Here is an 18,491-nt window from a genome sequence, read left to right on the forward strand (position 1 = left end):
CCAGTCCAACTCCCTGCCAAGGCAGGGTGACCCAGAGCAGGTGACACAGAAGCATGTCCAGGTGGGTTTTGAACATCTCCAGAGAGGGAGACTACACCCTCCCTGGGCAGCTGTTCTAGTGCTTTGCCACCCTCAATGTAAAGAAGTTCTTCGTGTTGAGGCATCACTTCTTGTGTTTTAGTTTATGACCAATAAAAAAATCAGCAGTTGGAGCATATGACCAGACCCTCTCTGGTTATCACTGATATAACTTCATCACTGACTACGACAATACTGATTTACTTTAATCCATGCATCTTAAAATAGCATGCATTTACTAATAGTTACATTTATTCTGGGAAAATCAGTTCAAGTGCCCAGTTTCAAGCCCTCACAATTGACTCAGAAATAATCAGGTTTCCACAAAAAGCAGTCAGAGATGTGTTTGCAAATAACACATCAAAGTTTTCTGGCAGAGAACTCTTCACTAGAAACAAGTGATTTCATCCTAAATCAGCATGCAGTAAATGCATCTGCTCTCTACTCAAAAATTAATACAAGTACTTCATGTGAACTGAGAAACAACTACTTAGCAAAACCAGAAAAAAAAGGTAAACTTTATTTTGTGTGTGTGTGAATGGAAGGAATGAAATTAAGAATTCCTTCAACATTTGCAACCTGAATTTTATAAATACCAAACCATCTCATTAAATGACCAGTACTGGAAAAGTTACTTAACCTGAAATATTTACTCATTTGGAATATTTAGAAAGCATAAGATATTTTTACCAGACTTTGAGGAGGATAAGAGTTTACAGCACTGGAGCTGCCAGTTCCTGATGCCATCTGGGTGCTGTGCTGAGAATTTGTGAAGACTAGGGCTTGGCCAAAGGTCTGTTGCTGGGGAGCCTCAAATGAGTTGCCTTCTGTCTCTTGGGTAAAGGTCACAGGCTTTTTGGGCTTTTGAAGCAGCGTTACCAAGTCAATGCTGTAAGACAAAGCAAAGTTTGGCTGGAATAAACACAATGATTACACTGTGCTGAAACTGAAGAAAGCACTAATATTAAGGCTGCCATACCATCAACAGAATTATTAATGATTAACAGTCTTTTCAAACATTTCTTGCCTGCCATACAAAAGAGGTAGAATAGAGGTTTTTGCCAGAAAATAAAATTCTGCTAGCTGAAACTTACCACTACAGCTAGAATATAAATTCTTTGCTCTCATTTAAAACATTATCAGATTTATAACATCACGTATCACATAAATAACCCATATGATTAATATAACCAAGTAACTGGAGACAAGTCATAAAAGATACATTGTGTTTAAGCTGATCCTGTCTGCCAACCCATTATATATATTGATAATCCACATTCTCTGTATATCGCACTATTCCTTTAAAAAGAGAAAGGGATCAAAGTCCTACCTCTGTATGGGGTGGGTATACAGACAGTAAAGAATGAAGTCACATGCAGCAACTGAGTGTGTGCTGGTATGGAAGTCACAAGAGCAGCAGAAATAAAAGCTACATTTCTCAGATAGTAGGCACATATCCAAAATTACTTTACCATACATACCTGAGCAGGATGAGAAATGTGAATTTTCTTACATTTAACATGGCCTATTAACACCTACACGTTTAACACAGGTTTATCCAAGGAAAAGCAAAGCATTCAGACAACAAAAGAAATCTACTCAAAAAATTCTGACTTAAGTTTATCCTAAATATACCACAGGCTTGGGCTGAAGAGCTGCTTCCAGCACTTTGATTAGCATAGATTTTTTAATGTCCAAGCCTTTCTTATGGCAAGTAAAAAAATGACCAAACAACCAAAATGAAAAACCACAAAACACAAAACAATACACCAGAATTTGAGCTGATGAACTAAAATATTTTCTAACATAAATTGAGGGATATCCACTGGAAGAATATTTGCATTAAAACAATGAACATGTGAGCATATCACAAATAGTTAGGGTTGAAAGGGACTTGTGGAAATCATCTAGTCCAATCCCCCTGCCATATCACCTTTAAGAAGGAAAGGAATGGAATATAAACTGTAAGACAACTGACACCATGCCTCCTCCAGGTCACACCCATGTTATAATGAAAATTTTGCTGCAGTCTGAAGTATAGCAGTACAGCTGTATCAGGATGTTTGGGACCATTAGGCCATCTAGTTTTCAGATCTCATGCTATCCAACTACAGAAGTCTTCATCATATAACCTTAACCGGCTCTCTGAGGCTAATGCAGGCAGCTGATTCCACATAATTGGCCAGGCATTTGGTGAAGACAAAGACAAGCAAAGGCAGCAACTGTTGGGGTCCCTCACCCTGCCATGGGGCCCTGGGGGAGGGGCCCTGGGGGGGAGAGACACGGGGTTTCCCTGCCCCTGTCAGCCTCGTTCCCCATTGGTTGGTTTGTGTTCCCCGGGACGAGCAAAAGGTCCCGGGGTCCCGTGACTGCAGAGTTCCTGAGCTGAGCCCCGGCCATGCGGCTGGAGAAATAAACATCTCTGAAACATCTATCAAGAATCTGTCCATATATATTTCATTTTCCACGGGACTCCTGGTTTGATATATGCGTGTTACAGTAATCCCCGCTGTAACAACTGGTGGAAGAATGCGGGCAAGACACCGATCCCTGAGGAAATTCGTGAGTAAAAAACAACTCTAGGCCTCTCTCTTCTCATCTTGGTTTGGATATTCTCTCTGGACTATGGAAGAATCGTGGGAAATGGGGCTCTCTGAGCCACAGAAAAAAATGTATCTAGAAGTAAAAGGAATCCTTAAACAACAAAACAAAAAAGTAATGCAACCGGGAGATGTAGAACACTTCTTTATGTGGCTTTTCAAAAGGTTCCCCTATATTTCCCGAGACTTACTTTTTGATATCGAACCTCCTGAATCTTGTGAGGGGTGTTTCTGGAACGAGATCTGGGATAAGGTATGGGATCAAAGCGAAGCTTTCCGTGCATATCTTATAATCAGGGACGCTCTTGAAGAGCATTTGTATGGTCCCATTACCCCTAAAGCAGAAGATCATACTTCTCCCATGGCCGAGACCGCGCGGCCGCCATCCCGGGAGCGCATGACTGCAGCCGTGCCAGCGGAAGTGCCTGCGCTGGATGCGCCCGGCCCCCTCGGGAGCGCGCGCCTTACCGCGGACCCCATCCCTGTCTCGGGGTCCCCGGCCACCCGGCCGCGAGTGAGGGAGCGACGCCGCAGGCGCCGCGGGTGCCGTGGGCCACGAGCAGCCAGGAAGCGGGCATCGGCGTGGCAGGCCGCTCTGAGCGACTGGCTCGGAGAGCCCTGTGGAGGGAGAAGCGGCGGTTTCCACAGCGACACGAGAAGCCGCGCCGCGCCGAGCCGAGCCGAAACGGGGCCGCTCTCGAAGCAGTGTGGAGTTTGCGGAGCGGAACCACTCACAGGCCACGGAGCCAGCGGCGATGGCAGCGCGGGGCCGCGCAGAGCCCAGACACGCACCGGAGCGGGGCCGTGCAGAGCCCAGACACGCGCCGGAGCGGGGCCGTGCAGAGAGCGCAGAGCGGCCGCAACGCGGGGGCCCGGCCGAGACGTCGGAGTCAGCGAGGCAGCAGCCACGCGAGACCGGCACCCACGACGAACACGCAAGCAAGTGATAGGAGACGTTCTAGCAACGAAAGTCACAGGAACTGTGAAATGGTACAATGTCAAAAACAACTATGGATTTATAACACAAGATGATACAGGGGAAGACTTATTCATCCATAGAACTGCCATTAAAAGGAATAACCCTAAAAATTACCTGCAAAGTGTAGGAGATGGAGAAGCTGTACAATTTGATATAGTGCAAGGAAAGAAGGGTTTACAAGCAGCGAATGTTACTGGGCCTGGGGGTATTCCCGTCAAAGGCAGCCGTTATGCACAAAATTATAAACAATATCCATCCCAGCAATTTCCCTACCCGCAGCCTAATTTCCCCTTTTACCCTATACCCAATATAAACCCTTTCCTAAGTCTACCCTATCCCCAGTTTATTCCTAATCCGTTTTTCACCCCATGGCTTCCTTATACAGTTCCATTTCCTTACAATTCCTCTTCAATGCCGATGGGGGGATGAAAAGGGGGAGGGAAGAAATCAAGCCCTATCCTGCCTCAGTTTCCCCACAAAGCATGTTCAGAAAGTTCTGTCTCCCTTCTGTCAGCCGTAAGATGTTCCAGAGAATCTGTTTGGACATTTAAAGACTCAGGAGAGTGGCTTGTTTTGTTTTGAAACTGTTCTTGTTATGTTTATCCAGTTGTTTTCATTCTCATTTTATTAAAATAAAACGGGGGAGATGTTGGGGTCCCTCACCCTGCCATGGGGCCCTGGGGGAGGGGCCCTGGGGGGGAGAGACACGGGGTTTCCCTGCCCCTGTCAGCCTCGTTCCCCATTGGTTGGTTTGTGTTCCCCGGGACGAGCAAAAGGTCCCGGGGTCCCGTGACTGCAGAGTTCCTGAGCTGAGCCCCGGCCATGCGGCTGGAGAAATAAACATCTCTGAAACATCTATCAAGAATCTGTCCATATATATTTCATTTTCCACGGGACTCCTGGTTTGATATATGCGTGTTACAGTAATCCCCGCTGTAACAAGCAACTGCCATATTTTCCGTTCTCTATCTGAACTCTATATCATCAATTAAGGCAAGTAATCGTGATGGCAAGAAGGTGATTTTCCTGGTAAGCAACACAAGCTTTTATGGCAACATATTTGTCAAAGCACTACATTCTGAATACTTTCTACATCTACAGGGGCAGGGTTTTGATTTTCTGGACAGCAAAGCCAGAGCTTCCTTTTCAACAACAGCAGCACAGTTTTCTTACCAGCTACTTTTGTTCCTGCCAGTAAGCAGTCTTTGTGCAGAAGTCAGTATTATGTTCATGGATTTGGTAAGTTTGGCTCCACTTCTGTAGTCAATAATAGGTAACACAGTGTATTGGTTTTGCACAGCCTGGTTTTTGGTAACAGGGGGGCCACAGAGGTGGCTCCTGTGAGAAGCTCCTGGAAGCTTCCACCATGTTCAGCAGAGCCAATCTCTGATGGCTCTGAAAGATGGACATGCTGCTGGCCAAAACTGGGCCAATCATGCCTCTGTGATAACATATTTAAGAAGAAAATCAAAACTAAGTCACAAGGTTTTGCTTCTAGTCAGAGAAGAGAAGGTGAGAACGTGAGGGAAAACAACATGGAGACACCAAGGTCAGTGAAGAAGGAGGGGGAGGAGGTGCTCCAGCCACCAGAGTCAAGATTCCTCTGCAGGCCGTGGTGAAGACCGTGGTGAAGCAGGCTGTCCCCCTGCAGCCCATGGGTCCATGGGGGATGCAGAGATCCACCCACAGCCTGTGGGGGAGGTGTCCATGCCAGAGCGGGTGGATGCCTGGAGGAGCTGTGGTCCAGTGGAAGACCCGATGGAGAGAGAGGGCCCTTGCTTCCAGGCTGGAGCAGCCTGTCCTTGGAGGACTGCACCCCGTGGAAAGAGACCCACGGCGCAGCAGTTTTGGGAGAACTGTTTACCCATGGGAGGGACTCACGTTACAGCAGGTGCAGTAGGACTGCTGCTCGTGAGAGTGGACCCACATCAGAGAGGTTCGTGAAGAACTGTCTCCCATGGGAGGGACCCCACAGTCTGACAGGGGAAGGACTCCTCTCCCAGAGCAGCGGAAGAGAATCTCGGTGATGAACTGACCAAAACTCCCATGCCCTGTCTCCCTGTGATGTCGGTGGGAAGGAAGGAGGGGCTGAGGGGAAAAGGTGTTTTAAGGGCTTATTTTACTTCTCATTATCCTCCTCTGAGTCTGTTAGCAATAAATTCACTTTGTAACTTTAAGTTAAGGCTGTTTTGCCCCTGAAGTGTTTTCTCCTGGTCCTTATCTCAACTTATGAACCCTCTGTTAATTTTTTTTCTATCTCTCCTCTGCCCAGCTGTGGCAGGGGAGGGTGAACGAGCAACTCTTGTGGGTGCCTGGCATTGGGCCAGCATCAAACCATGACACACAGGAACCCACAAAAGCAAGACTCACAATTTTGAAACTAGCTTGACCAATCTCTGACCAAGGCTGCCCTGTGTTTTACTCAACATTTTATATGTGCAAGCTAGCATTGCTTCAACAAGCAGAAAGTTTTTAAGGTATAGGGAAACTATGGAAGAAGAGCTTACCTTTGCCTAGGAGTCACATGATTCTCAGCTGGAACAGAGGAAGCAGTGAAGACTTTTGTTTCAGAAAGCTGAAAAAGTGTGTGTGGGGGAGAGTTATTTTAATCATACACATGCTCACACCAGTACTGTGACATCTTCAGAAATTCCATCTTGGTCATGCACTTTTAAGATAAAAGTAAAGTCAAGCTATCATTACAACCAGTTATGCTGCAGCTCTGCTTAAAAAGACAAAAACATGTAGTCGAACTTCAGCAAAGTCTTCTCCACAGAATCAAGTACCAATTTAATTAAAGTGTTAGGAAATTTGATATACTGAACACTGAATGGTATACTAATGTAACTACATCAGTTTGGGAAATAGTTTAACTGAAAACTATACCAGTAGAAAGTAATTAATGCGACAGCTGGTATATCATCAGTGTGCAGACATAATTTAGGACTCCATAGAGCAGCTCTGATAAATCTTGTTGTAGAAGTCTAACACATTGCACCATTCCCACTCATTTCATGTATCTCTGTTTTACATTTCAGCTCACATCACCAGTGGAGGCAGGTTTGCACTCAGGTATGTACAGTGAACTAGCATTCATGGTTCTTTCTTGGCACTTCTGCTAGGGGTAGCAAAACCATCTTAAACAGATTGCTCTGCAAGCATGAGTTTTAAAATAATAAAGGGAGAACTGTGTAATTGCTTATACTAGTATAACAAGTCAAACCATCCACAGCAGAAAACTGTACTGCTTCCACCATTCTGTTACAATAAAGATAGATACTTGCACAGGTAGCTGGGGAGGGGGAGCTGGTTGGTTGGCATTTTGGGGGGGAAAGGAGGTGATTTTGGTTTGTAGGGGGGTTGGTTGTTTCCTGTTTGGGATTTTTTTAAATAGCTTTTCTTTTTAGAAGAATAGTAGTTAAACAACTACAACTTCCTATGGTTAATTCATTTCTATTGACAGGAATACTTGCAAACCAGAATGAGCCAGTACAGGTTTGGTTTAACAAGGCAGAGATATGACTGTATAATGGTTATATTTAAAATTAAATTTGCACAAAATCACCCTTAACTACTTTGGTGTAGCTCTGTATTTAGACTAAAGAATAACTGACCTATTCAAACATGCACAAAGAATCCCTTTAGAATGTGACATTTGAATGTAGCTCTTCCAGGAAATTATGCATTTTTAATTGCTAGCAGCCCAGTTTAAAGGACATCACAGACATGAGGCAATATCATCTGCCATCCCACAGGCAGCTCTACTGAAAGCACATATGTCCCTGTATATGGTCATCTGGGATTCTTCTATGAAACATTTGATTTAAGCAGGATGCAGAGGGTCTTACTGGGAGCAAATCGCTTACTACTCAAAGTTCAAATGTTTCATGTGCTCTCCCCTAGCACTACGCTGGGTCATGAAAAAATGAGTACCACCACAATTCCTCCATTTCCTTCCCTTCCTGCCAATACAACATATTTAATACCATTGATGCCATGAAGATTTTTGCCTTTTCTTTTATACCCCTGTTATACCTTTTTACAACTTCTGTATTCCTAGTGCTTTTTGCCTACATTCTTGGACTTGTTTGTTAAGCTAAGAGACTAAACATTTTAGAAGCTTCGTAGCTAGAGATCCGTGTGCCCCAGACCCCAAGGTCCTCTCCAGAACACATTCTGTAAACCAAGATAGAACCATCCAGGGGAAGGTTCCTTGGGGGGGGGGGGGGGCTCACTTGAGCCTCTCATTGGGGAATCTTTGATAGATATGCTAATTAGTAAAACCTATAATGTTATACCCGATGTTGAGGGGACATACTCGGTGGGGTGCATCTCGATGCATATGACCTGGACATGTGCACCTAAGGATCTTTATAATAAATACCAAGGTAAAATCTCTTTTCCCCTTCTAACCGTGTATGACTCTTGATTTTAAGATCAGGAAAAGGCATCACCATCTTTCTGGAACACAACTCTGTCCTGTGCATAATGCTGCCAGCCTGCAACTCTATGTACTGACCAAAACAAAGAAGATTCAGCTCAAGCATATTTCTATTTTAAAAGGCTGTTTCTCTATTGCTCAGCTCTTTCCCCACCATACGTGTTATTTTAGAACAACGTGTACTGTACTTTCTGTGGTGTTATGAGACTCCTGCATTATATAGCACAAGGAGGTCAGCTAATGGTACAAGCAGCAGCTTATGGTTTGCAATCTCTTGGTTAAATAGCAAATTCTTTGTAATGTCAAAAGTTTCTTATGCTCACAAAACCCAGGATAAGATGAGCCATGGCCAAAACACTGATGAATCATAAAAACTAAGCAAATCGAGGAGCCTGAGGATATTTGTGACAATGCAAAAGCATGCTTGACGTGAGAGAGGAAATGTTCTCTTTAAGCTTGGCTACATTGAAGTTTACACTACACCCTGCAGCAAACTCACTGCCACAAGCTCCAATCAAACACCTAATTCAAAAGTCTGCTGGGATTACAGCATTTGTCCAAACACATACTTTGTGCAGCAGCAGCTTGAAAGCTTTATTACACAGAAGTATTTAGAATTTCTTATGTCCTGGGTTGCAGTGTATGCTATTACCATCCTCATGAGCTGTTGAAACCAGGTGGGGCAGTGTTTCCTTGCCTCCTCCCTCCGGACTATCTTCTGTTAATGAACCCATCAATGCCTTGCCTCATGACTCATCATCCCATTGTGATATGCTCCACCAAGAGGGAGGAACCAAGCATTCCATCCTGGATATAATCTGAGATTCCGAACACCACAGACAACCCTTCCCACTGGATTCCCAGAGGACAAGAGCTGCATACCCACCACTGGACCTTCTGAGGAAGAGCAGACCCTTCTACAGGATCACCACTTCAACAGAACCACATCCACCACTTCAGGAGGACTGCAGCCACCATCTTATTGGACTGCTACTGCCACCCTGACTAGCAGGGTGTCAGGTTGTATCCTGACTCTGTCAGTTTAAACCAGTGTTTTCTGCCTTTTTTTTTAATTTCCCTATTAAATTGTTATTTTGACTTGGTGCCTCCCACTGGTTTGTTTTCAAACTATGTATCTTAGAAGTAATATCAGCTCCTAAAATAGTTATTTTTGCTCACTGTACACTACACTCACAAATCTTTCACTGAGGCTCTGCCATTTTCCCAGAACTGAATGAACAGTTGTGAACCATTTGCAAGCAGCAGCCTCACAATGGTATTTCCTCCATCTGCAGTGAAATGTCTATGCTTTTCAGCTCCTGTTTCTATGATAAAAATCATCCTCCAATCACCAAACACACAATATATTTAACAACTAAGCTACCAGTTCCTATGGCCAGTTGATAAGTGAGGACCACAAGAAAATATATTCTGGCATACTCATAAAAACTCAACAGCAACAAATCATAAATAACAAAACCTTATTAGTGTTTTGGTATGATGTACTGAAGTTAAAGAAAATAAGACAAGTTCTTGTGCTTCTTCCAGGTAAAGGAAACACTCCCACTACAATTTTTTTTTTTAAAGTGTTGCCATTGTTTCAAATAAAAACTAAAACTACCAATATTATGCAGAAAATGTTTTACTTCATCCACTTTCCAACAATTTGTATGTATTGTATTTCTTCCCTTCTGATAGTTTCTGTAGTTAAACTTAATTTTATTTAGCCAGAAGAATATGATCACAATTTTAAGAGGAAAACCCAGAGCCATCTACAGTACCTCAATATTTGTCTGGTCCTTCATTGTCCACACAACCTCCGATTTTCACTGCAAAGAGTTTCCTCTATTTAATAGCATGCTGAAACATACTATGCTTGCTCAATACTCACTACTAGACATAAATACCAGACAGGACTATTAAATCACAGAAATCAAATCGTCCTCAGGTCAAACAACATGAAATTTCATTCACCTGCACCTAACTTATACTTGACTAGGGAACACCACATTTAAATAAAAATATTCTTCAAAAAAACACATGGTCTTTACCTGCAGACAGCAAATACATCAGCTTTCTTGGTTATTTCAATCATTAGTCATGCTGCTAGAATTGTATATAATATATTTAATGCATGGCTCCATTTTCCAGCCACAGGTTCATATTAAGCCTTTTTCTGCTAGACTAAAGCAAGAACTCATTATATGCTAATAAAGTAACCTTTTCAGATTCAGTAAACTAAAAATCTCACTCTCAAACACCAATACTATCAGTAAATATTTTCAGCTATTTTCCACATTTTTTGTTTTGTAAAAGCAATGAATAATTGGATGCAGTATTTCAGAACCAAGTTCAGGAGAGTCCACATACTGAAATATAAATCAAGAATGATTAAGAGACAGGGAAGAGTGCCTACAGGCAAAAAGACTACAATAGGGTTTTTTTGCCACAGCAACAGCCCTTTAGGACATCATGCTGAGCTGTTCTTTTTTGATCATTGTCCTGGGTTCAGGTGTATTCTATTACCATCCTCATGAGCTGAGGAAATCAGGTGGGGCAGTGTTTCCTTGCCTCCTCCCCCCAGACTATCTTGCTGTTAATGGCCCATCATTGTCCTGCTGCATGACTCAGAGATAACTCCCTCCGGACTATCTTCTGTTAATGAGCCTAATCAACACTTGGCCTCATGACTCATTACCCTATTGTGAGATGCTCCACCCAGAGGGAGGAACCAAGCATCCCATCGTGGATATAATCTGGGACTCTAAACACCAGAGAAACGCTTTCCACTGGATTTCCAGAGGACAGTAGCTACACAGCTACCACTGGACTTTCTAAGGAAGAGCAGACCCCTTCTACTACAGGATCAGTACTTCAGAGGACTGCTACCACCACCCTGCCCAACAGGGACACAGGTTGTATCTTGACTCTGTCAGTATTTTCTTTTACTTTCTTTTCCTTTTCTTTAATTTCCATTAAATTGTTATTCTGACTTGGTGCCTCCCACTGGTTTGTTTTCAAACTAGCACATAATTTGGTGCCCAATGTGGGGCTAGGCTGCTGAGAAAAGTCAGAATTACAATTTTGTATTGTAGAAGCCACCTACTCACTATGATGCTCAACATGCTTACATGGGTCTTGTACCTAGCTCTCTATATTTTTCCGCACATGGGGAACTATCTGCCGATTGTAATGCTGCTGTGTAGACCAGGGTATGGTATAAAATTTGCTTTATTAGTGTATTATGCCTACTGCATGATAACCTCCGAGACAATGAACATAATTCGGAATATATACTCAACTTTGTCTGCTTGTCCTACTTTAGGCTGCTACATCTGGGGCCTCAACAATCATACCCAGCCCCTGGTGGGATTATTAAAGAATGTTTTTTTCCAGCCTTTCAGACCGGACACAGAAGTTTTTGAAAATATTGAGTTCCCTGTGGATGTTACGGATGGCATAATCTTCTTGTCAGTTCTTTTCTCTTTTTTCTCCATGACCTGCACTATGTACACCATGCTTAGGATCACAGCTATGGCACAGCATCCTCAGGATGAGAGGAAAAAAACGAGCCGAGCAACAAGCACAATGTCTACACCGATTGTCGCAAAGAAGAAAGGAACCAAAAGCAAAGTGACAGCATCCATCTCTACTCAGACTGTCACAGAGGAGAAAGAACCCAGACCCAAGACCACAGCGTCCATGTCCACGCAGACTGTCACAGAGGAGAACAAACCCAGACGCAAGACAACAGTGTCCATGTCTACGCAGACTGTCAGAGAGGAGGAAAAAGCCAAAGGAGCTATAAGCATCTCCACACAAACTGTCACTGAACCAGAACAGCCTAAACTGATTGCAGTTGCCCCCGTCCAGAAGAAGAAATCAAAAAACAAGTCAGTCCGCATAGTGACTGACGAGGACATAGCAGGACCTTCACACCCAGCAGAAGAGGCAGAGCCAGAGATCATCACTCGGTCACTATCCCTGGGTGAGCTGCGTGACCTGCAGAGGGAATTCACCCGCCAGACAAATGAGTCCATCCTGACCTGGCTGCTCCGCTTCTGGGACGCTGCAGCCAATGACACCATTCTGGACGGAAGTGAGGCCAGGCAGCTGGGATCTCTGTCCCAGGATGTGGTCATTGACCAGGGGATTGGGAGAACCCAAGAAACTCTCAGCCTCTGGCAGCGACTGCTTACAAGTGTAAGGGACAGGTACCTTTGTAAAGAAGACCTCCAGGTGCACCAAGGAAAATGGAGCACAATGGAACAAGGTATCCGGTGCCTGAGGGAATTGGCTGGGCTGGAAATCATTTTCTCAGAAGACGAGAGATTTCCTAAGAGCCCAGATGGTGTCCAGTGCACATCACAGATGTGGTTGAGGTTCGCACATCTGGGACCAGAGATGTACTCCCGTTACCTGGCAACGCTGCAATGGAGGGAAGGTGAGGACAGGGTGGGCGTCTTGGTGAACAAGCTGAGGATTTACAAGGACACCGTTACAGCCCCGTTTCGCACCCATGTCTCATCCGTGGAAACAAGGCTGGCTGAACAAGTCCGTAGTTTGATTGAAGAAGGCCATCAGAAATTGAAAAAGGAACTTAAGGAAGAGATTTACCACATCTCGCCAGAACCAACAAGAGTCTCTGCCATTAGGAGCCGGCGTCCCCCAACCAGGGAGAGAGGATACACCCCACGAGGTAATCTCTGGTTTTTCCTTCAGGAACATGGAGAAGACATGAGTAAGTGGCATGGAAAACCCACCTCCTCCTTAGCAGCCAGGGTACGTGAACTAAAAAGAGGGACAACTACCACAAGAAGCGCATCTAGAGTCAACATTGCTCCGGTCTCTCGCACACAGAACTCCAGACGGTATAGGAATGATAATATGACCGATCCTCTTGAGGGGACCTCAGGAACGTATTCACCAGAAGGGAGCAACATGCAACATGACCAGGAATAGAGGGGCCCTGCCTCTAGCCAGGTAGAGGAAAGGGATAATCGGGTCTTTTGGACTGTGTGGGTCCGATGGCCTGGCACATCTGACCCACAAAAATACACGGCTTTGGTTGACACTGGCGCTCAATGTACTCTGATGCCATCAAGGTATGTGGGAACAGAACCCATTTCTATTTCTGGGGTGACAGGAGGATCCCAGCAGCTGACTGTACTGGAAGCTGAAGTGAGTTTGACTGGGAACGAGCGGCAGAAACACCCCATCGTGACTGGCCCGGAGGCCCCGTGCATTCTCGGCATAGACTATCTCAGAAATGGATATTTCAAGGACCCAAAAGGACATCGTTGGGCTTTTGGGATAGCTGCTGTGGAGACAGAAGATATCAGACACCTGAGTACATTGCCTGGCCTCTCAGATGACCCCTCTGCCATGGGACTGCTAAGAGGTGAAGAACAACAGGTACCAATCGCCACAGCAACAGTGCACCGTCGCCAATACCGCACCGACAGAGACTCTGTGGTTCCCATCCACAAGATGATTCGCAAATTGGCGAGCCAAGGGGTGGTCAGCAAGGCCCATTCACCTTTCAACAGCCCTATATGGCCAGTGCATAAGTCCAGTGGAGAATGGAGACTGACAGTGGACTACCGTGGCCTGAATGAGGTCACGCCACCATTAAGCGCTGCTGTGCCGGACATGTTGGAACTTCAGGACGAGCTGGAGTCCAAAGCAGCGAAGTGGTATTCCACTATTGACATTGCCAATGCCTTCTTCTCCATTCCTTTGGCAGCAGAATGCAGGCCCCAGTTTGCCTTCACCTGGAAGGGTGTGCAATACACCTGGAACCGACTGCCCCAGGGGTGGAAGCACAGTCCCACCATTTGCCATGGACTGATCCAGACTGCACTGGAAAAGGGTGAGGCCCCAGAACATCTGCAATACATCGATGACATCATTGTGTGGGGAAACACTGCAAAGGAAGTATTTGAGAAAGGAGAGAAAATCATCCAGATTCTCCTGGAAGCCGACTTTGCCATCAAAAGGAGCAAAGTCAAGGGACCTGCCCGAGAGATCCAGTTCCTGGGAGTAAAGTGGCAAGATAGACAACATCAGATTCCCACTGAGGTCATAAATAAGATCACTGCAATGTCTCCACCAACCAGCAAGAAGGAAACACAAGCTTTCCTAGGCGCCATAGGTTTTTGGAGAATGCACATTCCTGAGTATAGCCAGATTGTGAGCCCTCTCTACCTGGTTACCCGCAAGAAGAACGATTTCCACTGGGGCCCTGAACAGCAGCAAGCCTTTGCCCAGATCAAGCAGGAAATCGCTCACGCGGTAGCCCTTGGCCCAGTCAGGACAGGACCAGAAGTGAAGAATGTGCTCTACTCTGCAGCTGGGAGCCATGGCCTGTCCTGGAGCCTCTGGCAGAAGGTGCCTGGTGAGACTCGGGGCCGACCACTGGGATTCTGGAGCCAAAGCTACAGAGGGTCTGAAGCCAACTACACTCCCACAGAGAAGGAAATCTTGGCAGCCTATGAAGGAATCCAAGCTGCCTCAGAGGTAATTGGCACTGAGGCACAAGTCCTCCTGGCACCCCGACTACCAGTGCTGGGGTGGATGTTCAAGGGAAAGGTTCCTTCCACTCATCACGCCACCGACACCACATGGAGCAAATGGATTGCTCTCATCACACAGCGTGCCCATATTGGAAACCCGAATCGCCCTGGGATACTGGCAATTATAACAAACTGGCCTGAAGGTGAGACTTTTGGATTATCTTCTGAAGAAGAGGAAGAGCAAGTGACTCGTGCTGAGGAAGCCCCACCATATAATAAGCTACCGGAGACTGAAAGACGTTATGCCCTCTTCACTGATGGTTCCTGCCGAATTGTAGGCGCTAACCGGAAGTGGAAAGCTGCAGTATGGAGCCCCACACGGCAAGTTGCACAAGCTACCGAGGGACAAGGTGGATCGAGTCAGGTTGCAGAGCTTAAAGCCGTCCAGCTGGCTTTGGATATTGCTGAACGAGAGAAGTGGCCGAGGCTCTATCTCTACACCGACTCGTGGATGGTAGCTAATGCTCTGTGGGGATGGCTGGTTCGCTGGAGAAAAGCCAACTGGCAGCGCAGAGGGAAACCCATCTGGGCCGCTGAGATTTGGCAGGACATCGCCGCCCAAGTAGAGGCTGACCATGAAGGTTCAACACGTGGATGCGCACGTACCCAAGAGTCGGGCTAATGAAGAACATCGCAACAACGAGCAGGTGGACCGAGCTGCCAAGGTGAAAGTATCACAGGTGGATCTGGACTGGCAGCACCAGGGAGAATTATTCCTAGCTCGTTGGGCCCATGATGTCTCTGGTCATCAGGGGAGAGATGCAACATACCGATGGGCCCGTGACCGCGGGATGGACCTTACCATGGACAGCATTTCACAGGTCATCCACAGTTGTGAGACCTGTGCTGCAATCAAACAGGCCAAGCAGGTGAAGCCTCTGTGGTACAGTGGACAATGGTCAAAGTACAGGTATGGGGAAGCCTGGCAAGTTGATTACATCACCCTTCCCCAAACCCGCCAAGGCAAGAGCTACGTGTTGACCATGGTTGAAGCAACCACTGGATGGCTGGAGACCTACCCTTGCCTCATGCTACAGCCCAGAACACCATCTTGGGTCTAAAAAAGCAAGTCCTGTGGAGGCACGGCACCCCTGACAGGATCGAGTCAGACAACGGGACTCATTTTAAGAACAGCCTCATCAACACCTGGGCCAGAGAACAGGGTATTGAATGGATATATCACATTCCTTGTCATGCACCAGCTGCCGGAAAAGTTGAACGCTGCAATGGACTACTTAAAACCACCCTAAAGGCACTTGGTGGGGGGACCTTCAAAAATTGGGAAGTGAACTTAGCGAAGGCCACCTGGATGGTCAATACCCAAGGGTCCATCAATCGAGCTGGTCCTGCCGAGTCTGAATCCTTGCACACAGTGGATGGAGATAGAGTCCCTGTGGTACACCTGAGAGGTATTTTAGGAAAGACTGTTTGGATTAATCCCACCTCAGGCAAAGGCAAACCCATCCGTGGGATTGTCTTTTCTCAAGGACCTGGTTACACTTGGTGGGTAATGCAGAAAGATGGGGAAACCCGTTGTGTACCACAAGGAGACCTAATCTTAGGTGAGAACTGTGTGTAGGGTTTCATTCTATATATGTGTGTATATATATATATATATGTATGTATGTATGTATGTATATATATATATATATATGTATATGTATGTGTGTTCAGAGTTTAAGAAGGTATTGATTTGGGATGATGTAGATGGTAATAGAATAAGGGGTGGATAATGTCCTGGGTTCAGGTGTATTCTATTACCATCCTCATGAGCTGAGGAAATCAGGTGGGGCAGTGTTTCCTTGCCTCCTCCCCCCAGACTATCTTGCTGTTAATGGCCCATCATTGTCCTGCTGCATGACTCAGAGATAATTCCCTCCGGACCATCTTCTGTTAATGAGCCTAGTCAACACTTGGCCTCATGACTCATTACCCTATTGTGAGATGCTCCACCCAGAGGGAGGAACCAAGCATCCCATCGTGGATATAATCTGGGACTCTAAACACCAGAGACACGCTTTCCACTGGATTTCCAGAGGACAGGTGTCTTGGGGTGACGTTATGATGTGTATCCCATATCGCTGCCTATGCCCAGGAATTAATTTTTGTGCCTTTCTATGCCTCTAAACTGAGCCTGAGAGGGAGAAGCAAAAACCGAGCAAAACTTTCTCAAAGCAGTTTGCAGCTTGTTCAAGGTCACAAAAAGATAGGAGGTTTTTTTCCCCAGCCGGGGCAGGGGAGCTAGGAAGCACCCGGCTTGCTGCTTTCCAGTCCGCTTTTGGACAGTTTTTTTCAGTTTCTGGTTCTCCGGAGAGAGAGACTGAGAGTTGGACTTGCTTTTTCCTTCTCTGGTATTCTGGATTTTCTCCCTTTTCTACTGGACTGCTTTCAACCTCAGAGCACATCGGGAGGACTTTTCATCGGGCTCAGAGGGCCTGGCCCTGGGCCAAGCCCCAGCTCTGAGGAGACCAAAGGGAGGACTCTAACGCTATCCCAGGTTTTTCCTCCACAGCAAAAGATTTTACCATTTAACCTCATTTTCCTTTCCCGTGTGTTTGTTAAATAAATAGTTTTATCTTCTTCACTTTCCTTCGAGGAAAATTTATTTTTTTCCCGAACCTGGGGGGGGGGAGGGGTGGTTGTGCCTTCTCTCAGAGTATATATTTCTAAATTTGGCCAAACCGGTACAACAGGAGCTACACAGCCACCACTGGACTTTCTGAGGAAGAGCAGACCCCTTCTACTACAGGATCACCACTTCAGAGGACTGCTACCACCACCCTGCCCAACAGGGACTCAGGTTGTATCTTGACTCTGTCAGTATTTTCTTTTACTTTCTTTTCCTTTTCTTTAATTTCCATTAAATTGTTATTCTGACTTGGTGCCTCCCACTGGTTTGTTTTCAAACTAGCACAATCATCCACTACAATGCTGAAAATTTTTCACTTGCTGCTTTCCAGACACTGGCCATTTGTTCTGGAGGTGTGCCTTTATTCCTATAAAACAAATGGGCACTTGGCTATATTAGTTTTCATTTGAATGGGTCAAGTCTAGCAGAGGTTCAGATTTCTGTATGACTGGCTTACTTTTAATGGCTATTCCAATAATTTTTTTTATTTCTCACAAATTTTATTCAGCAGTGATCATATTACTTCCAAATCATTGATAAAGACGCTAGATGGCATCTGGCCTGGTGTCTTGGGGTGACCTTATGATGTGTATCCCATATCGCTGCCTATGCCCAGAAATTAATTTTTGTGCCTTTCTATGCCTCTAAACCGAGCCTGAAAGGGGGAAGGAAAAAACTGAGCAAAACTTTTTCATAACAGTTTGCAGCTTGTTCAAGGTCACACACAGATAGCAATTGGTTTCCAGCTGCAGCAGGGGAGGAAGGAAGCACCCGGCTTGCTGCTCCTAGGACAGTTTTTTTTTTGGCCAGTGGTTCAGCTGCTTTGTTCTCTGGAGAGAGACTCAGAGTTGAATTTTTCCTTCCCTGCAATTTCAGATTTTCTCCCTTTTCTACTGGACTGCTTGATTGCTTTAACATCAGAGCACATCGGGAGGACTTTCCACCGGGCACAGAGGGCCTGGCCCTGGGCCAAGCCCCGGCTCCGAGGAGACTAAAGGGAGGACTCTAACACTTTCCCAGTTTTTTTTCCACTGCGAGAGATTTTATTATTTAGCATTATTTTCCTTTCCCGTGTGTTAGTTAAATAAATAGTTTTATCTCCTTCACTTTCCTTTGAGGAAAATTTATTTTTCCCGAACCTGGTGGGGGAGGGGTGGTTGTGCCTTCTCTCAGAGGATATATTTCTAAA

The 18,491-nt window shown here is 45.6% G+C and overlaps 1 protein-coding gene across 7 annotated transcripts in view; it reads right to left on the minus strand.

The window, feature by feature from the left end:
• Window positions 1–18,491, minus strand: part of LOC138102868 (ubiquitin-associated protein 2-like) — a 295,204-nt gene that overhangs the window by 136,690 nt on the left and 140,023 nt on the right. For all 7 annotated transcript variants that reach the window (XM_069000627.1, XM_069000633.1, XM_069000632.1 and 4 more), the window contains exons 10-11: window positions 6,165–6,232; window positions 769–967 (exon numbers count right to left, since the gene is read on the minus strand). In XM_069000627.1, coding sequence (XP_068856728.1) covers window positions 769–967; window positions 6,165–6,232 — 267 coding nt within the window. The remainder of the gene's footprint in view (window positions 1–768; window positions 968–6,164; window positions 6,233–18,491) is intronic.

This window comes from Aphelocoma coerulescens (genome assembly GCF_041296385.1).
Source record: "Aphelocoma coerulescens isolate FSJ_1873_10779 chromosome W unlocalized genomic scaffold, UR_Acoe_1.0 ChrW_unloc_scaf_3, whole genome shotgun sequence".
In the NCBI taxonomy this organism is placed as follows: Eukaryota; Metazoa; Chordata; class Aves; order Passeriformes; family Corvidae; genus Aphelocoma; species Aphelocoma coerulescens.